This window comes from Larus michahellis, chromosome 2, assembly GCF_964199755.1.
Source record: "Larus michahellis chromosome 2, bLarMic1.1, whole genome shotgun sequence".
In the NCBI taxonomy this organism is placed as follows: Eukaryota; Metazoa; Chordata; class Aves; order Charadriiformes; family Laridae; genus Larus; species Larus michahellis.
The window spans coordinates 160,952,145-160,969,241 of NC_133897.1; the positions used below are offsets into that span (position 1 = coordinate 160,952,145).

Here is a 17,097-nt window from a genome sequence, read left to right on the forward strand (position 1 = left end):
TTTCTGGCTATGATAAATTAAAGCTTCTTGTGAGCAGGCTGAAAATAATGCAATCCCTATGTAAAAACATCTATGAGAAATGCTGTATATTTGAAAGACCATTAACTTCAGTAACATCTTTGTATACAAGTTTTTCACCTATACATTTTTGATAGAGCAAGGTCATTCCTTAATTCAAAGCTTTTACTATTTCTTTTTCGAAGCTTCCCTGAAATCCCCAGGGGCAGAAAAGAAGGGTGATCCCTGTCTGCATGTTCCAGTGTGGGTGCAACGCACCTCTCCTGTTTGTTCCTCTGGTGATGAGGGACCTGAGGACACTGGCGCTTTGCAAGATTCAGCCTCACGACTGTCTTTGGCCTGGATGATGTGACAGGAGAGGTCACATCTGACCTGTGCACCTCCACCCAAATGAGAGCTCAGCACTTCACTAAACTCCTTCACTTGGTAAAAAGAGGTCCAAGGGAACATATGAAGAAGTTGACCATGTTTTCCAAAAAGGAAGGTGGTTTATATTGAGGTGCTTGGTAGGGAATCCGTCGTAGGATCTCTTTCTTTATATGATCCCTTAAGCATGTCTTGGAATCCTGTGTTCGGGTTCTGGCCCATCTTAAAACACCATATATATGTGTGTGTGTATATATGTACTGTATATGCATATATACAAATATACACATACATACATGCATATATGTATATGTATGTATATGCACATATAAAATACTATATGCATGCATTTATAAAATGTTGTATATAATATTATATATAAAACCATATATGAACAGGTCCATAATATATATGTGTATATTTACATGTACATACTCCTACAGTGCAGTGTGTGGGTCATAAAATATAGTGTGTATATAGTGTGTGTTTATATGTATAGTCAATTTTTCACTGTCTTACATGTACACATAAGGCCACAAGAAAACAGGATCAGAAGACATACCCAAAAATTGTGGCACTTAATAGGCTTGCTTTGCTTTGCAATTAGCTAACGTTGTAACCACTGTAATCAAAAGCTGCCGTGGCTGAAACACAGTTTTCATTGCGAGATGAAAGAAGCTATTGTAAGCTAATGCATGACCACAGCTCCAGTGCGTGTCGATTTTTAGTGAGGTGAATGCCTGGAAACCACAGATCCCGCCCAACGCACCCAAGATGTTTCTGTTTCTAGCCTGGTTTCCTAAGGGACCAAGTCACACACAATTGTGCCGTCCATTTGTCTGTCTGTCTGTCAGTGCCTTTGCAGGAAATGTCAAAGTAGGCAGAAGAGTAAAGATCTCAGAAACATTGCAAGTCCTGAAATAAAAAATGAAATAAAATAGCAGGAGAGGGGAGAGGCCCACCACATTGATCCTACCAAGCCCATGCACATCTGCCAGGCAGCCAACGCATCTGCAGCATGACCCAACCACAACAGTAACATTAAGGGAGTTTGAACAGATGCACCAGTTGGAAACAAGCAGCCACAGAGGAGGGAGATCTGAAGGCATCACGGATGGGGAATAATTGTGGTTACACTGTTGTAAAGGAGTTTCTGGGGACTCTGGACACAAATCTATAGGATACAAAGACTTATTAGCTCTACTCCTTGTACAACTGCTTGTCTGTCTGGTGACACTGAAAGGGAAAGAGCAACGCTTGTAGCCAGTGGACTTGACTTGCAGTTTGTGGTGCATTAGAGATCCTTTGTTTTAACGGATGTTTACAAGAAGATTAGCCGTAAGACCAAGGCAATAGATTAGCCTTTAGGTTTGGTTCGCTGGCTCCCTGTGTGCTTGGGCAAATCATGTATCTTTGCAAAAGTACTTTTATGCTTACTGTTTAAATACATTAAGGAGCTAGATCTTCAAAGGCTTTCGTGGATACAGCCCTTTGCTTCGCTTTTCCTCAATTCTTTGGAGCAAAAACAACAAAGCCCTACTGTTCATTGACTCTGTTGAGAGTGAAAACTCCTCCAGCAGGAACTGATGCTCACTGTACGTTTGTATAGTGCCCTGTACAATGGGCCCAGGTCTCTGCTGGGACCTGAAAGTGGTACCATCATCCAAGAAACCAACAATAATACCATTGAGGAGATACCAGGCTCCGAGCTGGTGCTAGAACCCTCTGATGCAACAGTCCAGGGAAATGCTTGAGAAAGGATTGGAGGGACAATTTTGCAATCCAGGCTAAGCCGAGAGAGTTTGACACACGTCCTGCTCATGCCAATTATCTTGTTGGTTTTGCAGGCTGGAACAAGGATTGCAAATGGGATTTTGAGGGTAGGCTCATGCTGATATGAACGGCAAGACTCCAGCTAGCTCCAGTGACCATATCCCTTTGCCTTCTGTAGGGGCTTTACCAGAGGTCAGTAGAGTGGCTAAAGCTGCCCTGTTTGGGAGCCCCAGAAAGCAGGATAGCCACCCACTGCAGGATGAAAAGAAGCAGGAATGTGACTTATAAAGATGCCTTTACATTCAGCATGCATGCAAGTGGAAACAGGGTGTAGTGCCATTGCTTTATTTTTGACGTGCTCACTAGGATTGTGCTGTGTATGCGTAATATTCCAGGAAGACCACAATATTCAGACACACTGTGTCATCTTGGAAATTAAACCCAGAGATTTCTTTTTTCTCCTAGTTTTTTGAAGGAATTTTAAGACAAGCAGTTTATTAAACCGATGGAGACAGAGTGCTCTCATTAACCACAGGGACATATCCATGCACATACCTTTTCAAACTGTGACTTTCCAATTTAAGCAGCTCTATAGAGTTATTTCTGTAAGCTTCATATGCTGAAATATATGAAAAATTAATGGGAAAACCAGATTGGTTTGGCAGTGTCAGTCTGAGTCATAGCAACTATGTTACACGTATTACTTGTTCGTACAGCATCATGGTGAGGTTTTATAGGTGGCATGCTGCTGCTACGCTTTGAAGATATTAAATAACCTCATAAGTGGTAAATGATTAATGAATCTGTGACTGACACCTCATTTAGAAACTTAGGCAAGCAAAAGAAGGTGAAATATGTTTGCCACTGACATTTCTTTTCCTTTTCCAATCTCCTCGCCTGGCCAATGTCCAAGTATGTGTTTGAAATGTGTGACAAAGCCCTGAACTGAAGGACACATGAAAATAAAAATAAAGAGCCAGCAATGTGGTAAAAAAGGATGCTATGGGAGCATTTCCTTAAGTGTGAATATTTTGGCAGCTTTGGAAATTCATGTGTTCCCCAACTCACATGTCCTTGTTTGCTGGTCTGTTTCTGGCTCTAGGGTTTGATTATTTTTTTTCCCCAGCACTCTTACTGGACTTGGGAATAGCCTGTTTAGAAGCCTTTGAGCAAAGTGGAGTGTGTTACTCAACCTGCATAAGCATGTCTTTATCAGCTCCCTTGAGAGGTTGCAGAGTAACCTGTTTGCAGCAGCCACAGAGACAGAAATTGTTCAAACAAGGTTATTAAAGACATGGAGAAAAACATTTAAATTAAAGAATAATTATTCCATATCCCTGCATTTACAGATCCTCACAGCTAACCCCAGTAAGGATTCTACCATTTAATTATAGGAAAAAATACAACACAGAGTTTTCCCCCAAATCAAGTTTTCCTTCCAGTCTGGAGTAGGTTACCTGCCTCAGTAGGAATTTAAACACTTAGAGTGGCCTCCTGTCCTGCTCAGGGGTGGGTCTGTGCTGGGCTTGCTTATGGCTACCAGGAAAGCACCCTCTTCCCAGCCTTTTCCTTCAGTGTGGGTTTTTCTTTTGCTGGGAAGGGAAGTCCTCTGCATTTTTAAGCACATTCCAGCAGCTGTGTCCTCTGGCGATAGCTTCAGCAAGGGTAGCACGTTTTCTTGCTGCCTCTACAGGCACCAAAAGTCCCATTTGGCCTCTGTGTCTTCTACTTGCACATGTGGGCTTGCACATAAAGGGCTTCCTGGCAGCTCTCTCAGCCACCACATTTGGACTAGTCTGGGAAACCCACCATCTCCTAAATACTTTGCACTTTCCAAATGAAGTGCTGGCCCTGTGGCAACTGTGCCAGGCTCTGCCCCTGTGAGATCTACCCTGCATGAGCAGCATGGAAGGACTCACCATGGAAGGATCAAAGTTCAACATTGGCAGCTGGCGATAAAGAACTGATTTTCTTTGATTTGGTCACTGGTTATTATTAAAACACAGTGCAATCAATCAATAAATAACAATTTCCTAGCTAGGGAGATGCAAGTGTAGGCCTGAGGTAAGGCAAAGGGGTCAGACTGCATGCATCCCACCAGTGTGTGAGGGGCTGGGGGGCACCTTTTTGTGGGGCAGGCTCGCCAAGCCCTACGAGCAAGTTGGCCGTGCCCCACAGCAGTGATGGGTCCACCACATGGGGCAAAATCACAGCCTGGCAACCAGACCTTCTCTGCCCATCTTGCTGGGAGCAGGGTGCTGACCTTCATGGGGACCTGCACACACACAGAGAATCATAGAATGGTTTGTATTGGAAGGGACCTTAAAGGTCATCTTGTTCCAACCGCCCTGCCATGGGGGTTTCAGGGACACCTCCCACTAGACCAGGTTGCTCAAAGCCCCATCCAACCTGGCCTTGAACACCTCCAGGGATGGAGCATCCACAACTTCTCTGGGAAACATATTCCAGTGCCTCACTACCCTCAGAGTGAAAAATTTCTTCCAAATATCTAATCCAAATCTACTGTCTTTCAGTTTGAAGCCATTACCCCTTGTCCTATCACTACATGCCCTTGTAAAACATCCCTCTCCATCTTTCTTGTAGGCCCCCTTCAGATACTGGAAAGCTGCTATAAGGTCTTCCTGGAGCCTTCTCTTCTCCAGGCTCCACAACCCCAACTCTCTCAGCCTGGATTCATAGCAGAGGTGCTCCACCCTTCTCATCATCTTTGTGGCCCTCCTCTAGACCAGCTCCAACAGGTCCATGCCCTTCTTATGTTGGTGGCCCCAGAGCTTGTACACATGCACACACGCACAGAGCCAAGAGCTACAAAGTCCAGGTCATCTGAGTGCCACTGCTCATGTAGGCTTCGCCTGGAGCCGCCCTAGCCCTTCCTGAGTGCAGCCACCCTGCAAACAGACCTTCCCTCCCCCAGTCCCCTTCCCGCACTGACCCTGACCTGAATACCATAATCCACTTCAGCCATAAGCAATTGCAGAGAGTGGCGGGTCACACAAGGATATTTTTTCTGCTGCGGGTCACAGCTCAGTGTGGTGGTGCTGCTTGGGAAGGAAAAGCTGCCTGCTATCCCCTTTCCCAACCCCTGGGCTCTTCTAGAGATGCACACTCATGTCTACATCCAGTGCCTGGGGTATATCCCACAGCCACCAGTGCCAAAAACATGCAAGATGGGGGGCTGTCTCTTTAATTACATCCAAATAACAACTCTTCTCCAGCCCCAGGAGGTGCTGGGTGAGAAAACGATCCCCACGCTGAGTTGCAGGGAACAGACATTGAACTGTTTGGCGGTTGTAATCAGAAGCCTTTTTTTTTTCTTTCTTTCCTTTTTTTTCCCCCAAGCACTGGTCAGCAGCTGTGTTGTTTATAAAATGAATAGAGCCCTTAATGAAGCAATAGATAGAAACAGTGAGAGGCTGTGTCTGTCTGTTACAAAGGGCTGAGGGGGAAGGGTTGATCTCCTAAAATACCCTGACATCCTTTCTCTCAGTTATTTAAACATTAGGCGTAGCGGTGATCAGCTATCAACATAAAGCCTATATTTGGCTCAGTGGAAACACTAAATCCACACATCAAAACAGCTGTTCGTATACACAGACCGGGAGAGTCTTTGAGTTACAGTGAATGTGAAATGGTGCAAAATGGTGCAAAAAAAAGCAGACAGCATGTGGGAAGGGGGAGGACCAAGTTGCAAGCAGCACTTGGGAGACACTGCTCAATGTGTTGTGTTGGTAGAAACAACAGACGGCGTTACCGGCACATTGAGGATTGCAACAAATACTCTGCCCAAGATGCAAAAACAGACAGGAAGAGGATTCTAGCACTGGAGAGAAAAAATAAGCAGCTTTGCTATAAACTGTTTTCTCTCCAGCTCAGTCCATCTCTTGCAACACATGACATTAATCATAAACCCCCAAAACACATCTAGGCTAAAGTTTCCAGCTGTTTAGTCTCTAGAGACTTCTAAAGAGGGAAGCAGCATCCTTCAGCACAACAGTCCTGCTGCGACGGCATGATATTGGCACATCCTCTCCCATTCCTCCTCTGCAAGGACAGGGAGGGGAAAGCCATCTTGAAGTTTAGCCAGATTTTGTACAGTAGATGTTGAGGCGCAGGCTGAGGTGGGAAAGACTCAGATTTCAGCAACGACATCCTTTCTGCTAGCGGTTTTGAAAAGCACCGCTACAGCGAAGGTTTGGTATTGAGATATGTTAGTGCAATCAGGAAGTTTCTTGGTCCCTGAGAGCCCGTTCTCTCCTCTTCCACTTTTTATAACCCCAAAATCACTGTGAGGAGTGAACTGTTTCCTTTCTGGAAACCTCCTGTTACCCAATCGCAGTCTCCTCTATGCCACAGGACGTCCTTTTTCCATGGTGGCCATTCATCCTTTGAGAAAAAGGTGAAACCCCAGCTCATATTTTCTGGTTTAATGACACTACAGTATCCAGGCTAACTCTGTCTTTAAGAATAATGCAGAACTCAGCATTTGCAACCTCTAGGAAGGTTTTTTTTATAAAAATTTCTAATAAATCTGCAAGCCACTTGCAACTGTTCAGTTACAGAACAAGTTTAAGGTGCCAGGAGACCAGCACTTCAAGAAAAGAGGTGTCATAACTCCTTGTAAAAGGTAAGACACCACTCTGCTGTGCTGTCCTCCAGCTTTTCTGTACAGGTACACGCTGTTCCTTGCCAAATGAATACTTTTTGTTGCAAAGCTGACATTTATAGTGGTCCTAGCAACTCCTCGCTGCTCCAAAGTGCTCGCAGATGCCTTTGTGCTGCAAGGAGGCTTGGATGCGTTCCTCCCCGTTAAACAAAAATAAACTGCCTGGGCTTGACAGGCACACCATGGTGTCCTTGTGGAAGGAATGATTAGCCATTCCCAGAAAAGCTCAGCGAAGAACCTAACTTTGCCCTTCTTTTGTAAGATGAGTTGGCACAGGTTCGTCCCGTTTTCACTGGTGCTGGCACAGGCAGGGGTTGACCAAATCAAGCTTTTTACTGGTATCAGTCCAATCACAACTGCTGAATCATCACATCTAGCAAAGCCTTGGCTCAGACATGCCAAATATTTGCTTTTGCCTCTTCCTATCACAGGATTTTTTGAGATACGTGAGAAAGGAGCAGCTCAAAATAGTTTCAGCACAGCCACACACCCACCTGTCCCTGAAAACCCCAGCACGGTAGATCAGTCACTAGGTAAGAGCACCACCTCCTCCCGAAGGTCCCAAGGCAGAAAGCACAGCAAAACCATTTTGGTGACCAGGCTCTGTTATTTTCTACCGACTCCCCATGCTGAACACACAAAGGGAGCCTCCAAACCCACAGAGGGATGCTTCCCCGGGAAGGGCAGGTATTGCTCAAGTTACAAAAAGCTGCAATTTTTTAACAGGAAACCACCGAGACAAATAGAAGCTTAATGTGAAAAAGGACAACTGTACTTCTGCTTTAAGGACAGCAACAAAACAATGTTTTAATTCTTTCCTGAACCTTTACATTCCCGTCTGTCTTGTATTTGGGGAGTCTTTTCAAAACTTATTTGTGAAAGGTTAAGCTTTACTCTACTTTTCTGAAGTTAGAGTCTTGCAAGAGGTCCAAAAAGAACAGCTTTTAGAAACTCAGAGTGGCATCTGCAATTTCAGTCAAGAGGCCCAAATTCCTCCAAACATCAGTGGGAACATGTCACACATTAGTGGATTTACAGATCAGATTGAGAATAGAAAGGATGCAATGAGCATGGCACCAACTCCAGTGAGGAAGTCAGTAGACAGATCCCAGATCTATGCATTACACGGTACTCGATCTCTGGAGAAAAAGAAAACTTCAAACAGCAAATGAACATTACTCCATACCAAGCCCTCAATTTTGTTATGCATTTGTTAGGGCCAAATTATCCTTTAGTACTTTGAATAGCCAGTCACACCTAGTACTGTAGTGTGTTGTGTTTTCTCAGTATAAATAGTAGGCTGGAGTGGGAAAAAAAAAAAAAAAAAAGCTCTGAGCACAAAAGTAGGGAAGGGCAGAGATATGCGCAAAAGAAAAAAGATTTCATTCATACAAAGGGGTGTCAAGAACACACCCCCACTGAGAAAGACTATTGTACTCCTGGTAAAACATTAAGACACCAGACATTGCAAAGTTACAAATTTATTTGTTTTGAAATAAATACAAATACTTCATTAAGAAACTTTTCTTGATAGACTTTACACAATAGCTTTATTCTTTCTGGAAATTGTCTTTTCTTCCCACAAACTGTTACAGATATTCTACACAAGAGCTGAAGTTAGTCAATATAAAGTAATCTAGACCGTGTTCTTCTGAACAAGCAATCCCAAAGTATTAACATTTGCTATTTAACTGCTCGGCATTTGAGTTTTCTTGTTTGTGTGAGGACTGCAATGCAGCAGGTACGCACTGGAGCTTGGGAAATCCTGTCCCACTACCTATGCAAGGACAACCTTCAGAACACCCGACTGCGAGAATCTGACCGTCAAAAAGGTATCAACCCACTAACATCAATGAAAGTAACCCGTAGTGTCAGGAAGCTACGTGAAGATGCAGAACCAGCAGACCATTACATTTATGCAGCCATTGAACACTGTATTTCACAGATACAGTGCTGCCGCACCACCACTTTGTGGAATACGCTTCTCAGCACCAGTGAGATCTCATCAGAGTTTCAAATCTAGTAATTAGTGGCAGTTCAATGTACAGTATCTAATTACATGCCATCCCACAGTTATTCATCTCTCCTGACAAAGAACAGCTGGATCTGGCTTCGCTTACAGAATTCCAAATTTATCACAATTGTGCTGGACACAAAAACTTGAGCTGCAAAGATAAGAAGCTGTCTGAAGGAAAAATCAAGCTGTTGCTGCTTCGCTGGCATGTACAGCTACCCTACTTGTTACAACTACACCAACTTTTGCAGTATGGTAAACCCTTTAGCCCAAGACCCCAAAGAGGAAATGCTACCTTGCTTATTAAATTTAAATCCTGTCCTCATTTGACTAAGCGGGTTTTAGGGTCTAGGAGGGAGGGGAGGGGAAGGAAAGGAAGACTGGAACTAAATCTCAAAAAAGTGAAATAGAAAAGCTTAAAGATTTAGTTCATCTCAAAGTCACATTAAAATCGCCTATTTTAGTAGTATATTATTGTACATAGGAAAACAGGCTTGAATACTAATGAATTAGAAGGCCTATAAATGCACGATACATTAACTTCTCTATCATTTGAAGTCAAGCTATATACAATGAATTCAACTCCAGCTTCAACATGAGGCCATAACACATTTGTTTTGTTTCCTTCTTTAAAAGCCAACTATAATAGTGATTTTTTTTCTCCCCCTCTTTGAAACTCATCTCAAATTGTGCCAGTATACTGAAAGAGAATAAGAGATACAGGGGCATGTAACAGCTTTGATTTTAAAGGAGGATCTTAAGCAAGTCTGGTTTGATTCTGAAGTGTTTACAACCACATCAGCTTTTGGCAAGTATCCTTTAGAATTTGGCATCCATTGAAGGAGGGCACAATAGCAGCAACTGTCTGAGTTACAAGAATAACGACAGAGCAAATGAGATGCTTCTTTTCTTTGGTCCCTGTCAGACCCTGGTGAACAGAGTTCATCCTAGAGAATAGCTTGAGATTAATACCAGTTATGTTTTTTGTGATACACAGGGGGCATCCATTACTTTTTCACACTGTGACCAGTTTAAACCTCCCACGGCCATCTAACAGGACACTTCCATGGACTTAGGGCTTGATTGTTCAGCATTGCTTGCCGAGTTCGGCGTCAGCTCAATGCGTGTGTCTGTGTGGGAGCGGTTCCTGGCACCGTCCCCGGTGTGGGATCGGCTCCTTGTTCCCTCTCCGGTGTGAGACCGGCTCCTCGTGCCTTCCCCGGTGTGAGACCGGCTCCTCTGTCCTTCCAAAGAGGTTACGCTGGAGCCAGAAGCGGTGCGGGACCTCATCAGCCTGGTCATGCTAGCAGAGGGGACTGGAAGAAGAGTCGTTCATTAACTCCTTGCTTCGTTGGCTTGGAAGACAGCCCTTGCCTTCCTCTCCAGCCCTCACCACCCCCGGAGAAGCCTTCAGGGTTGAATATATACTTTTCGTGGTAGCTTCAAGTGTAGAAGAGTACCACTGCTCCAGGAATACAGTTAAGGAGCCCAAAATTGGTGGCCGGGGTTGGGGGATTCAAGACAGAGCTTTATGGCACATTGCTGTGGCTGCAACAAACCAGAGGAAAACTAAAGAGACTCATCAGATCTCCCATTACTTTCGGATGTTTAACCTTTGCGGCCAGCCCAGGCTAGCAATGCATCCACACAACAGCAGTTGTCAGAAGCGCATACAGGAAGGACAAAAAACTACAAATTAAAGAAGTCTCTGAACTACAACTTAAATGTCATGCGCAGCATATGAATCATCTCCTGTGATGCAATTAGGGGACACCATTACAAACATCCACCTTAAAAATATCAAGATAGTAAAGCAGGTATTTGTGGGTATAAGCTGTCTACAAAGCTGTCTAGTATTTTATAACATAATTTGGTCTGAAAACCCTTCACTCAGACACCACAGGTTGTTTTTTTTTTTCCCCTTAAAAATGCATATCCAACAGGGAAAAGATCACACATCTGGGATCATAAGACTCTCTTGGTGCTTTGATGCCCAACAAACTTTGGTAGCCAGGTGACCCATTCCATAGAACTGATACTTACTGTATCCCATTCCCTGAACAAAGTATTTGAAAGCTTCTGCGAGCTTGGCAGGCTGCAAAAGAAAGAGAGTATTATTATATGCAGTGCCCAGTGAGATAGTTGCATTACAATGTTATAGATGCCATAGATGCCCTCTTGTAACAGGGACATCTTAAATATTTTCTGGGTTCTACTGAGTGTCTGAAAATTTCATTAACACGAGAGGATTCCACCATTCCCCTCCCCAGTCTGCTCCCCTGCGCCGTTATTTTTGAGTCTGCTCCCCTGCCCCATTATTTTACCAAACGGATAGATGCATTTGAGAATGAGATTTCCAGACTAAAATTGATCTAAGCCTAGACAAAACTTTTCGTGCAGTTACTGAGGCAGGTGAGCCCATGTAAAACTACTGGCCTCACTAAATACACGAGGCAGTTCATACAGGGTCAGTAACTGAGCAATTCCTAATCAGCAGAGAACAAATCTAGCTAGTCAGAGCTGAAAGTGATGTTTATAAGGCAAAAAATCTCAGCAGGAATACACACAAGCACAACTGCCTGCGACTGACATTCTTGCAATGAAACACTCAGTATTTCTCTCAGCTGCCGACACAGTGGCCAAATAAGCCTCACAATCTCAATTACTGCACATGCCAATATTGCCTATATTTTTTCTATAATTCTACCTGAATCAGTGCAAAGAATGGACTCCGTATAACAGAAGCAATGCACATACTCCTGTGTGGCTTTAAAAAAGCCTTTTCCCCCCTCCCCACCGTTAGAGCACCCACACTGCCTGTACAGGGACTTCTCAGCTGCAGGTAATTACAAATCAATTTTTTTCCTTAAGTTTATGAACACATTATATTGCTTAGAAATATGTTTAGAAAACATCGCGTTCTACAGTTGACTTACAGGTCAGCTCTTTAAGTGAAGCAACACTAGAGCATAGGTAAAGTTTAACTTTCCCAGCCTGCTTTTATTAGCAGCCTTGGAATTTATGCCTAAATACATTTCTGAAACTCCAGTCCATTCTCAGTCAAGCCGAGTCAGTGTATGCAAGAACACAGCGTTGTTATTTCCTGCCTCCCACTTTCCTGATCTATACTATAAATAGCCCCAATAAATATGTTTTTAAAACACTAGTGCTCAAGCCCTAATCCGTGTTAGCTTAGTAGATAGGCATAAAATAATACCTCCGCATTCCCACCTCAGACCTTGACTCGCTTAAGACTTAATTAGTGGAAATAATATCCCCGCCCAATCTTAATTTTGCACTTCATTGGTCTTTCAAGAAAAAAGAAAGCTCAGATGACCGATTGACATCATTATTCATGAAATCATAACCATCCTTTTGGCTGACATTTGGGAACAGCAAGTACCCTACAGGAAAACACCCATTTATTGCCGTCTGACACGCTGCAGAACAGGATTAGTAGGATTTCTGTCAGCCAAATCCTACCTGGGAAACTTGAGGGAGCCCACCGCAGTCAGCCATCTGAAACGGGGATGAGAACACCCAGTTAGCGTCACGCCAGAGGAACTCATTTATGCTCAGGATATATTAAAATGACCTTTTTAGCTATCTGGCAGAAAAACATTTCCTTTTGTTGTGCGAGTAACATACGTGGAGATGAAGGCACCAAAGCAAGCAGATAAACGTTTATAAAAGCTACGACTGCACCCCAGAAAACCTCAAAGTGTCTTGACCCTGAGGCAAAGCATCAGCTGGAGCCACAAATAAATGTTTTTTGCTAGGCAGTGATTACCAGTTTCTTAGAAACTAGCCTATTAGTCCTGGTTACAAGCTCAGCTCTGAATTACTTGGTACTGACCTGAATGACAAACAGGGGAGAGAGAACAAACACCTAAGCCTCAGCGGTGAGAGGGAAAAACGATTTGCTGAGATTGCGGATGGCAAGCATCAGCCTGACTCGCCAAGGGAAGCAGGGAAAGCCAAATTACAAAAGCTATCTTGAGTGCATGCAATATTTTTGGAGCACTTCATTTTTCCTGCCACTCCACCCCTCAAAGCCAACCCAACAAAAACAGTCCTGTTCCAAGGAACACCACAAGCTGAAAACAGTTGAGTTGTGAATTACAGGAAACCCCGAATCCTATCTAGGATTACTTAGCAGCAAAACAGCCCTGCAGCAGGGTCTGGCATCAGGCGTATCCCTGGCCTGAGCAAAGGCTGGCCACTGATAGAGGATTTGAGATAGTGTCAGATTTTTTCTTAGGGTGAGCCTGCCCTCTCCATGCGGTAGGTCAGCAGTGTAACTCCTCAACATCAGGAGGAAAAAGCATTTAAAAATAATTGTATATTACCATTTTCACTGATCGGCTCAATAAAGAGAGATACAGTAAAAGTTCTCAGCAGAAACATGAACGAACTTGTTTCACTGTTTGCATGCTATTACACTCGTTGCATTTTAGTTCACCAGTAATGAGCTGAAGATTGCACCCATGCTCTGAATGCCAAGTATCCACCACAGCCTTTGCACAATGTTTTGCTGTTTGGAAGTATATTTTATCAAGTTTTTGGAAAATAAGAGAGTCCTGGATCGTGTCCACATAAAAGGCAGGATGACAAACCCACGGCTGATAGATCGGACGTCTGTTCATCTGACCCTACTGCTGAGGGACAGGCGAGCCGCGGAACAGTACGGGCTGGTTTGCACTTCCACTCTGCCGATGGCTTTTTTTCAAACCTTTCAAAATACCTCAAGATCAACTTTGCCAGCTCTAGTCAAATTCATTATGGGTATGTGAAATACTGAGCCTTTCAAGTCTCACCCTTAGTATTTTAAAATGGAGGAACTGAGAAATTCCCTGTTGTTAACCTTGACAAGAAGCCCCTAGTCTCATTTATCCCACTAAGATACTCTTACCCTGAAGGAACTGCCTTTCCACATCAGAACTGGATTCTCACTGCGTTATCTGTACTGCAGCACATCACTCTGGTTCTGCTTTTTTTTAGTTAATCTAACTGATTTTAAATGAGGGGAATGTTTATTTTCAAAAAAACCCATCTTACGTTATTACCTTCAGAAGTGTGGTCCTTGTTGGGTCCAGCTTTGAGTTGCATTCAACCTGTATTAAAGAACAGCAGCATAAGGCATTATACACAAGATTTTAATTATGAACTGCTGGATGAAAACAGATTAAGTATCTTGTTTTCTGCCTTAATCCAGACTAAATTGGGTATTTTAGGTTCTGTATAAAGACTCTATGTATACATATATATATCTCTTTGAACTCAAGTAGGTCAGTTCACATTTCTGACTGTATTCTTTTCCACGTACATGAGAATTTCAGATTTTTTTTATCTGTTTCTGGGACTCCAGTGGCAACAAGTGTTGTTTATCTTGCGATGTGGGGTCATCTGGTAGCGTCCCAAGTGGTGAGGAGCCATATGGCCACCGGCCAGCAGGCTGGGCATGCCCGTTAAGGCACAACATTTGAAGTCACCCAGTCATCTGGGGCGCGTTATAATGGTCAAAAAGAAGCTCTTCGCTTCCATAGTGACCCAGGGCAGAGCTCCAACACCACAGAACAAGCTAAAATACCAGCCGCAGATTCCTCTCTAAAGGAAAATATTTGCGGTTCACTGGAACTGCTGTGGCGATTGTTCCTAAGGCAGTAGCTATTAAATAATGGTGCACAGAAAGAGGGGACAAACAGCGAGGAACTAATGGCAGCTCTCCCGCGGTCTGGAAGAGGAGAGCCAGCTGGGCTGGATCGATGGCCAGCGAAGTTGCTGCCCGGGCGTGAGCTCTGCCGGCCTCGAGCAGCTTCTTGGCTCGCCTGCCCGTCAGCACGGGGGCAAAGCACGGCTCAATATACGCACCACGGCATCCACCGCCGGGGAACTGTCACCAACCACCAGGAGGACGGGGCATCTGCAGGGAAGCACACAAAAGCAATATTATCCCTGTGATCCGTCCCGGACTTGCCCTAAGCTGCATTTTGTTTTGCCAGAAGGATGAGACAGTTAAGTGTGTGAAAATGATTTGTTTTGTATTCCAGACACATTAAATACATATCAAATCCACTGTATTAACTGCAGATCTACCAACATGCTCTGACACCTTGCCTGAAAACCCGTCTTTTTCCCCACCTTGTAGCAATCATCCATTCCGAGTGCTCTTATTCCTTGTTTTATAAGAAATTGCATGCAGGCACCATCACCAAAGTCTCACCCCCACCCCTCTGCCCCCTGAGCTCCAACTTTTGGACGTCTTATCCAATTTCAACCAGACTGGCAAAAGAGCAGAGTCTCAAAGTCTCCTGTGTGTAAACATCAGAAGCTGAGCAGAGAAGGACTTGACAACTGTTTCGTTGCACAAGTTGTGGCATAAGTGAAAAGCCCTTAGCAGAAGATCTGACAGATAGTCATTCTCATACCCGCTCTGTCTTCCGGAAGGTTTGGTTTTGTGGGGTTTTTTTTAATCAGTTTTGTTTATGCTATCTTGGTTGCATAGGCATGGCCTAAGTGCATTCAGAGCTGCAGTTTCCATTAACTAGGACGTATTTCCAGGTGAAGGTACATCTACTTTTCAAGTAATTACTCTGTAAGACCAAGTTTACAGATACACAGTGACAGGAACTACTTAGCTTTCCATTTCAGCTAATACAACTCTAAAGTTTGAAGAGGGGAAGTCTTTCTAATGGTGGCCCCTGACTTGCAGTAACGTCTTACCTCCTACATGAAGTTACAAGGTCTTTTTCTAGCACATAAGCGCATTCAGCTACAGCTCTGCAATGCACCCACCCACAGGTCCCACCTCTTTGCTCACATCATTTACAGGTGAACTGGTGGGAAATAAAATACTTACTGAAGGGTGACAACATTTATTCCAGGAACAGGGCGCTCAATCTCTAGGTCTCGTCGACTGAAAAAAAATGGAGATGACAAAGGCTCTTGATACACTGAAATTTTACAGATACTTTGATATTCTTCTAGTTTAGAAAAAGCACAAGCACTCACATATGTTAATTTAATCTGATACATATTGTAGCCTCCACAACTGATGGAGAACCACTCTTAAGTGACTTAAGTATCAAAGTTTTAGTTCAGTCCCATTGCACCGTCTTTTCTCCCCACAAGTGCACAAGGTCCTTCTCCCATAAGAAAAACCACCTGTGATCCCTAAAGGCCCTGTCAAGCAGAACTTTATCCTGGGAGAACACAAGTAACTCCATCACACAAGTAATACTGGCTCTAAGAGCTGGACAGCCTCTTAAAACAGTTTCCAGTTAGAAATCAGGTAAATGTATTTACCTGTTGTAAGAGTTGACAAAGAGATGAAGGTTGGTTTGATTCATATCATTAATAATATGCTGACGGTAAGTATGGATCAGGTCATGGTTGCTGTGAATCTCTTCCTACAGTGGAGACAGAATCGTTCAGAATAGGGGCTATTTTCTGAAAGGATCTGAAGACATGGCACAGCAGTCGTGTATCAGACTCATCTCTACACAGCAGGAGTGCACCTTTAGGGAAGGGACAACTTCTAGCACCCAGTGGCGTCACCCAGAATTAACTTGTGGCTACTGATGGCAGTACCACATTTTTTGCTTTAAAACTTTGGTATGTTGTAATGTCAAGATCTCGTGATTGCAAAACATGTAGTTGTAGTGCAGATGGTTACAGTCAGACAAGTGTGAGGTTTTAAAACATAAAAAGATTCAGGGTGAGAAGCTCAATAAATGTTTCCAGGGTAAAGCAGATGTTGAAAGCTTACAAACATATGTAATGTGCAACTCAATTTCACAATAGTAAATAACTAAGCTCCAAGGACTTCAATTGCTAACATTTTCAAACAGTTTGGTTCTAAAGTCTTTATAGATTAGTTCCTGGCTCTGCTGGAATGGAGTTTTCCATTGCATTTACTAACAGTTTCAAGCACAGCAAAGTAGCCTCAGAAAACAGTACAGCACTGTATAGGTTTGCACTGACGAGCACCATTAGTGCTTTCCCAGAATTACAACTACATTATGGTATAAAAAAATCTGTGGGGTATTCCTGCTCGGAACATGACGCTCTACAAGTGTTGGCTGTCTAAACAGGGAGCTTCCCATACTACAGTTGTCATGACTGAGATGCACTCGAGTTGTTGGGACACAGCAAGCCCCATGGCAGCACACCACCTCCACAATACTGGGAACACAAGTATGAATCCTGTCTCACAGTTTAACTTTGTTGTTGAAGTGAAAGC

The 17,097-nt window shown here is 43.6% G+C and overlaps 1 protein-coding gene across 1 annotated transcript in view; it reads right to left on the reverse strand.

The window, feature by feature from the left end:
- Positions 1 to 8,306: 8,306 nt before the first annotated feature.
- Positions 8,307 to 17,097, reverse strand: part of NDRG1 (N-myc downstream regulated 1) — a 42,952-nt gene continuing 34,161 nt past the window's right edge. Inside the window, exons 10-16 of the mRNA XM_074577879.1 lie at positions 16,161 to 16,264; positions 15,715 to 15,771; positions 14,727 to 14,778; positions 13,922 to 13,969; positions 12,339 to 12,374; positions 10,899 to 10,950; positions 8,307 to 10,171 (exon numbers count right to left, since the gene is read on the reverse strand). Coding sequence (XP_074433980.1) covers positions 9,906 to 10,171; positions 10,899 to 10,950; positions 12,339 to 12,374; positions 13,922 to 13,969; positions 14,727 to 14,778; positions 15,715 to 15,771; positions 16,161 to 16,264 — 615 coding nt within the window. The 3' untranslated portion in view covers positions 8,307 to 9,905. The remainder of the gene's footprint in view (positions 10,172 to 10,898; positions 10,951 to 12,338; positions 12,375 to 13,921; positions 13,970 to 14,726; positions 14,779 to 15,714; positions 15,772 to 16,160; positions 16,265 to 17,097) is intronic.